The 7,765-nt window shown below is 34.2% G+C and overlaps 2 protein-coding genes across 2 annotated transcripts; both read right to left on the reverse strand.

The window, feature by feature from the left end:
* Positions 1-357: 357 nt before the first annotated feature.
* Positions 358-1,139, reverse strand: LOC145112797 (uncharacterized). Its single transcript, XM_079048918.1, has 2 exons — positions 642-1,139; positions 358-552 (listed from the first exon to the last, which is right to left on the reverse strand). Exons 1-2 carry the CDS (start codon positions 1,137-1,139, stop codon positions 358-360), a joined length of 693 nt encoding a protein of 230 aa, XP_078905044.1.
* Positions 1,140-5,225: 4,086 nt separating this feature from the next.
* LOC145116584 (uncharacterized) lies at positions 5,226-7,496 on the reverse strand. Its single transcript, XM_079052917.1, has 5 exons — positions 6,826-7,496; positions 6,232-6,268; positions 5,885-6,121; positions 5,758-5,805; positions 5,226-5,660 (listed from the first exon to the last, which is right to left on the reverse strand). Exons 1-5 carry the CDS (start codon positions 7,140-7,142, stop codon positions 5,403-5,405), a joined length of 897 nt encoding a protein of 298 aa, XP_078909043.1. The 5' UTR covers positions 7,143-7,496; the 3' UTR covers positions 5,226-5,402.
* Between the last annotated feature and the right edge of the window lie 269 nt (positions 7,497-7,765).

A 7,765-nucleotide genomic window follows, 5' to 3' on the forward strand; every position in this document is an offset into this window, starting at 1 on the left:
ACCTACACACAAAACAAACAAAGTATACACATAAAAAATAAATACATAATACATTTGGATACATGCCCATAAAAACTTATATTACCTTATATCTTTCCCAAATTCATCAATCTTCAGTTGTATGTTAGGCCCACAATTACCCCTCCATTTGGCTACCTCTTGACCTTGATGATAAAACCTTTTTCATAAAGGGAATCCTTATTTCCTCAAGCATTATAAGTAGAGGCTTTTTCCTTATTTCTTTGATCATGCCATTGAAACATTTTGCGACCCCTTCTCTACTGCTTCACAAGCATACCCATGAGAAAAGAAGGCTCTGCACCAGGTTTCAGGTTTCCTTGCCATAAGATAGGTTTATCATGTTTCTGTTATCTTCTTTATCTTCTCCATTGTAGCAAGAAAGTCCCCTTCCATTGTACTCATAGCAGCTTCCCAGAACAAATTATTTAGCTCTAATCCTATGAATTTCTTCCTAAAGTTTGCAAAGATGTGTCTAGCACATTGTTTGTGCTCAACATGGGGGAGTACGTCTGCCATAACTTGTAGAAGTCCCTATAATTAACAAACAAACACAACACATGTAAAAATAAATGAGTGTTACATAGAAATATATATTGTATACTAATATATGTTGTTGGTACCTTGTGTTGGTCTGAGATAACAACCAGTCGATTGCCAGCACCAAGATCCAAATCAGCAACCAAATTCCCAGTGAACCAGGTCCAGTTGTGCTTATTCTCAAAATTCACAACTGCCCATGCTAGTGGGTAGACATGGTTGTTTGCATCCCTCCCAATAGTAGTTAAAATCTCCCCCTTTACCTGCCCCTTCAAGAAACTACCAGCTAGTCCTATTACCCTTCTACATCCTTTGTTCCATCCATCTCTGAAAGCCTTGAAGCCAACATAAAACCTCTTGAAATAGTTACACCCCGGATTACTTTCTACCCCCACCAAGCAAGTTGTACCCGAATTACTCAACCTAATTGCAGTTGCATTGTCCCAAACCTTGGCATAGTGGTCTTCTAACTTCCCTTCTATCATCCCCATTGTAATAGCCCTTGCTCTTTGACATTTCCCAACAGATACACTCACTGAAAACCTTTGTATCACATCTGCTTGCATCTCTATCAATGTCATCTTGGGCTTCACGATTACATCTTTCAGGTAGTGTTTGGCTAACCAAATGCTAGTAACTAGGGAACCAAAGTGATAATTCCTAGCATACAGATGAATTTCATTACAAAATTTAATATGGAATGTCCTTTCATTGTACTTCCATCCAGCTGCAACCCTAAATGGACACTTCATTTTTTTATTGCCACTGCTTCCACTACCACACTTATCTATATAACCCTCACTCTATCACTTTTTTCAAAATAAAGTTTGTATCCTCCATGGACTGTATAGTTAGTTAAAGCAAACCTGAGTTGAGCAGGTGCTTCATAACAATCTCCTAATCGAGGCCCCATCTCTTTCCAGTCAACATTAGGATCATGCACCCTATATCCGACACCAACATCTTCATCGTCCTCATCTAAGTGGGCATGCTCATTTTTTGGACACCAGGTGTGTCTCCATCATCTACCATTCCATCAATACTCCTCCTTAATATGTTTCCGTCATACAATAAGTTAAGAAAATAATCATCACATAGTTTTGAGGGGGCTTTGAAAGCTTCTTCAGAAAAATCCAAGAAGCTAAAGTTAGATGCATCATCATCGGAGTCAGAGTCTAGAAGGTATGTATTCTCAGGGTGTCACACCCCCAAACCAGGACGGCGGAAGTGTCCGGGGGCGGTTGACGTCATTGTGTAATATCATAACAGTTGAATATAAATGATACATAGCCAAACTCCATACAATACAATACACCAATATTCATTGTTTACAAAGTGTGTTTGTTCTTCGATTACACAAAAATCACCAAAAAGTATGATGTCTCTAAAGATAGTAACATATCCAGATCCGAGGCTCGAGTACCTGTTCACTAAGTTCCTGAGAATACAAGTCGTTTTGAAAAACGTCAACATAGAATGTTGGTGAGTTCATAAGCATAGTTGTAGAAAACTTTGCATTATCTTTGTTCATAATAAGTTGTAAAGCTCCAGAAAATCTAATATTTTCTATAAAAAGTAGTTTGTGGGTCTCGTTCCAAAAACCGTGTATATTTGCATGCATGTTCCTTATTTTCCTTTGTTTTGTATTAAAAAGAGTGTGATCCCAGAAAATCATATATCTTCTGTATATAAAAGTGTTGTGGTCTTTAAACCCTAAGACCGGAGTTGTGAAATCAGTTTACAAAATATGCGAAACATAGTTTTGTATTTTATAAAACTAATGGAGTGTATATTCCTCGTAATTCCAATGTTAATAGGACCCTACTCTATGTGAGTTGTTATAACCATACTAATATGACGAGAACGTCTGTCCTGACGTTCTTCAGGCGTCAGCTACTATGAAAGATATTTGTCACCTTAGACTGGCCTATCTAGCTATAACGAACAGCACAGGTGTGGGGTGTCAACCTCGTATAGATCTATACACATTTATCCCGCTCCCCCTCCAGGAGACTCTGGTTATAACTACAGGACTTACAATGTATACTAGGTAGGTATGGTGAAGACAAAAAGAAAAACAAATCTCACAAGAGCCTTAACGGAATTTCCGCGAGTTTTGACTCCCATTATTAAATAATGCAAATAATGTTTTCCTTGTGTAAAGTTATGACTGCAGCTTTATGACACGCGTTTTACTGCTTTATGACATATAGCTTATTACTTGTATTTCTGAAAGTTTTATGATAGACAGTTTATGACACGCGGATATTACTGTCATAAAAACTTTGTTTTGTATACCGACTTGATAAAATTATTTATATTAATAATTATAAATAATCACTAATAGTTTGTCAACTTGCAATATGTTATGAATATGACATAATATACTAAGTTTAAAACCCTTGAAATGGTATCATCATAACATGATTGTTTTACTAGCAACATTTATTTATCTTGAAAAATAACCAAGTTTTGTAGGGTGTTTTGACATACCCAAAATTTTGTGGGAATCTTTGCAAAAAAAATATTCTATTTTTATTGTGACTAAAATATTTTCACTAATTCCACCAAAATCTCATATTAATCCATAAAATCAATTATGTTTCAATGTTTACACAAGTTTTAAAGGTAAAAGTATTTTTAACCACCAAGTTACCATTTTGAGTATAACTCATCATATTTTACCTAGTAACTTCATTTTATGCATAATATAATACAAAAATATGTAGATCTATACAAAGATAGCTTAGTTCTAACTACATGAGACTTGTAAAATCTCAAGTTTATGGATTATTAACATGAAATAATATCATTTCAAATTTTCAACACACATAAACATATAATCATATGAGTGGATGCAATTATCCAAGGATTTAAACAAGATTTGACTTGTATTCCCCCCCCCCCCCCCCCTAAAAAAAGAATGAAAACTTGAAAAGAGTGGGGTATGAAGCTCACCTTGTGTAGGGAAAAGATGTAGTGGAAGTGATGGGGTGAAGGTTTGGAGCCCAGAACACTTGGAGTGTTTGATGAATTTCTTGGAGACTTTGATACCCTAAGGTTGTTAACACATAAATTTATGTGTGATTAGGAAGAATTTCAACCAAGTAACGTGTAAAATCTATAGCTAGGCACGAAATACTTACAAGGATTTAGAAGAGTTAGTGAAGAAATAAGATTCCTGGAACTTGGCTTGAATTCTTTGAGAGTGTTCACGGACTTCTCAGTAAGTGAAAATGAGTTTGGTGAAAGAAGGAATGGGGTTTACGTTCATCTTAAGGGATAAGGAAATGATTTGATATTTTCTTGGATTACTAATGGATAAAGTTTTGTTATTGGTGGTTAATACATGTTTTACTGAGATTTGCATGGGAAAGTGGCAAAAGACAACTCATAATCTGTAAACACTTCAAATCCTTCAAGCCTAGGCGTAAACACATGAGTTTACACCCTATATGTGGTCCACCAAAGGTGTTTACGCCCAAGCCTTGTCTCTTTAAGGAGTTTACACCCATACATCCCATCATGGAGTAGTTTACGCCCAAACATCACATCATGGAGTAGTTTACGCCCAAGGCACTATCTAAGAAGGTGTTCACGACCTAACTTTGGTTTATTAAAGTTGTTTACGCCCCCAAAGGGGCCCACTAAGGAGGTTCGTGGTCTTAGCACTTAATTATGTTGGCCTTATAATTCAAATGTTCAAGATTGTAACATATACACAAGTCTTTATGTTTACATCATCATCCTTATTTGATGTGCTATAATCATTAGGGCTTAGGGTAATATGAACTTCAATTATATATCATAGTTGTATCAAATCTAAAACACTTGCATATACAAGACTCTTGGACTTGGTTATGACGTGAAATTTCTAGTTGTGACGCAGGGAGCTTAGGCCCTTTAAGCTTCTTAGTTCCAGAAGTAGAAGCCATCTGTTTCATAAAAAAAACAACTTGTTAGTTCAAACTTGGAACTCCATACTCCATAGACGAAGATAACCATCCTCAGAATCATCAATTTCTTGTTTCCATACACGTACCTTTCTATTCCACCTTACTTCACCAACGATTTCAGAGCTTCAAATTACGAAATTGGGGACTGTGAAACCCTTCTTAGCGTCAAACCCCTCTCGAATGCATGAAACCATTTATCAATGATGGTTTGTGAAAGGTGATGGCTAGGGAATAGGTTAGTGGTGACCAGATAGAAGAGGTTACCATGTATTAGCTCTCAAGTGATAATTCCACGAAAATATCGTGTCTACAGTCCACAAAAAATTAAAATAAGGGCTTTATCCAGTTTAGTGGTAAAAATATAGGACTTTTATGATATTAGTCCAATTGACTCAAATAGGTTCATACGTTAAAAATTACCTTATGTTGTTGGAAGTCGATTCAAAGTTACTGATTCATGCAGAAATTGCATTGTTCTCGTTAATATATTCATAACTCATAAGAATGATGATTGGTTTTCTCTCAAAAGTTAAACAGGTGTTTTAGGGTGGAAAGCCATAAAATCTCTAATATTTATATTGGATATACAATTTCAAAGAAAACAACTATTGTCAAATGAGTTGAATCTGTCTTCATTAAAAAAAATAAAAAATAAAAATCACCCCGTTTTAAATTTTATCAAAACATCACATTCTTGATTCATTTCCAATCTTGCTTTCAAAATTTAAAATTTTCATTGCCATAACAACAAATCTAACATCTCCATAAAGAATCTAATTACACTCGTGATCAAATACACAAACATAAACACGAAAACACAAGGATCATTTCAAAAACACGAATCAAAGAGATATACGAAAGATTTGATTATCCGTGATCATTATTTCATCATCTTCTTCCAAATCTCAAGCATCTGTTGTGTTTGACTTGTTTGATATTTGGGACTGAAGAAACGCGTTGTTTATTCTGTTTTGAGGAGAGTTTCTCCATTGTGTTTATAAACTTGCGCATGTGTTTTATGTATTCAGGGAAACTTTCAAGGTTAGAATGGCCTCCACCTTGGACCCACAATGGATCATATTTGTCTTTTGCAAGTTCCCATAATCTTTTCCCATGTGAAAAATCAACAATATCATCCTTTGTACCCTATATATCATTCAAAACATCAACAATGAAACAAATGACATAAAAATAACCAAAAGATTCTTTGCTATTATATGATTTATGTGGTTAGTTGACTTACATGTATGACCAAAACCGGGCAGTTGACTTTTTGTACTTTGTCGATATTCTGTATCAAAAACAAAACAAAAAAGGATTGAACAAAATGAATTGGTGGACAAATAGTTGAAGGGTAATTTGGGAATTACCTTAAAAATATCGAACCAGAATGTCATTTTGACAGGATAGAGAACGCGTATTCCTGAAAGAATAGCACTATGTAGAACAACACCTCTCAATTTTTGTAGGCGAGAAGCCAGGTGTAATGTGGGCCCACTCCCAACCGATTGTCCATATAAGATCATGTCTTCTTGCTTGATTCCATAATTGTTCTTTAAACAATTGTAAACAGCCTCTATGTCATAGTATGTATTGAATTCAGATGGCTAAACACACAAAAAAAAAATGATTATTGGTTAAATGTCTAAAATACCCTTCAACAGTAACATAACGGAAGAGAAAACCAAAACCAAAACCATCTTGAATCTTGGCTTACCTTGCCAGTGGAGGCTCCATATCCTGAATAATCATAACTGCAATATAAGCATATATATAGATGGAGTAAATTAGCACAAAATGTTGTTATATAATTAAACAATATTGATTTATTACTAGCAATTACACATACATATATAAAACATAAAGGTGTCCAAGAAAAACCCTAAGAATAAACATTAAACTAACTAAAAACCCCAATATTTTGATCATCATCCCAAAAACAAAGAACCAAACACATATGAACACAATGGAAACATATTTTTGCAGCTATAACATTTAAGAAATGGAAGTTTCAAAAATACCCATTTGATTATCATCCCTAAACCAAGAAACAAACACATACAAACACAATTCAAAATATTTCTCTAACAATAAGAATTTGATGAAATGGAATGTTCAGAAATACGCATGATTATCATCCCTAATAAAACCAAGAAACAAACAGTAGTAACATAATTGAAACTTATTTCTATAACAATAAACATTAAGGAAATCAAAGTTTCAGAAATTGTCATTTGATTATCGTCCCTAAAATCGAAAAACAAAGACACATGAACAAAAGTTACAAAACTGAAACATATTTTTGAAATACCTCATAATATTGACTCTGAGGTGAGCTCTAAGCTCAAGAAAGAGCTCTTTCATTTGACCCAAATCAGCAGCGTTGCCATGAGAGTACAAAAGGGTGAACCTCCCAAAAGGGTGTTTCCAGAAGGTAGCAACAATTTTGTTCCCGCCCTTTGTATCAAGCAAATGAACATCAACGTTTCTATCTGCTGTAATTCCTGTAAAAACAAGCTTTGTTTCCCCATTTGTTGAATCATCTTCGTCTTTGAAAACATCATACGTTGGTGGGTAAGGTGGGAAAAATGCAAATTTTGCAGCTACGTTTGAGGTTACATTTCCCATTGAAGAACAAAAACCCACCTCATGAAGATCATTAATTCGCCCAATAAATTGAAAAACCCCTGATTCTATCTGGGTTTGAATGGTTTACCTCAAAATCTTACGAAAATTGAAACGATTTTTGAATAAGAAAATCTTTAATAGGAAATGTTGGATGTGGATTTTGTGTTTGAGTGGCGTAAGACAAAATTAAACGATCTGAAGAAATTTATGAAAGAAAAGATGAACAGGGAATGATGTGGATAATGACGAATAGACAATGGCGATGATCTCTATTTTAAGTCATCTTGCTTTAGACTTTGTTGCATTAAAGTTCGTCTAGGTTTCGCAGGCTTTGTTGCATTAAAGCTCCAATGTAAAGCGAAATAGCGACAGGGAAGTTTGTACATCATATTAAATTTAAATGATTTAAACCAATGTCTATGTTATTATATGAATTATAGAAATTTTTGGAAAAGTATTTATATTTTTAACCATTTATCTAAAAGTACTATTTTATTTAATTTATTTATTTTTAGAAAAAAAAACATTTCTATTTTTTAAACTTTTCAGAATAATCATTTATATTTCTAAAAAAAAAATCTTCCTCTAAAGTCTTTTTTTTTTTTTCAAAATACAAAGTATTT

This window comes from Lactuca virosa, chromosome 5 (assembly GCF_052849685.1).
Source record: "Lactuca virosa cultivar CGN04683 chromosome 5, Lactuca_virosa_CGN04683_v6, whole genome shotgun sequence".
Taxonomy (NCBI): Eukaryota; Viridiplantae; Streptophyta; class Magnoliopsida; order Asterales; family Asteraceae; genus Lactuca; species Lactuca virosa.

Bases quoted from the DNA above. Each gene is read 5' to 3' on its own strand.
- LOC145112797 (XM_079048918.1), bottom strand. From the start codon at position 1,139: ATGACATTGATAGAGATGCAAGCAGATGTGATACAAAGGTTTTCAGTG. The intron at 553-641 runs GTACCAACAACA...TGTTAATTATAG, and splicing joins TTATCTCAGACCAACACAAG to GGACTTCTACAAGTTATGGC.
- LOC145116584 (XM_079052917.1), bottom strand. From the start codon at position 7,142: ATGGGAAATGTAACCTCAAACGTAGCTGCAAAATTTGCATTTTTCCCA. The intron at 6,269-6,825 runs GTATTTCAAAAA...CTTATATTGCAG, and splicing joins CTCAGAGTCAATATTATGAG to TTATGATTATTCAGGATATG. The intron at 5,806-5,884 runs GTAATTCCCAAA...TTTTTGATACAG, and splicing joins TCTGGTTCGATATTTTTAAG to AATATCGACAAAGTACAAAA.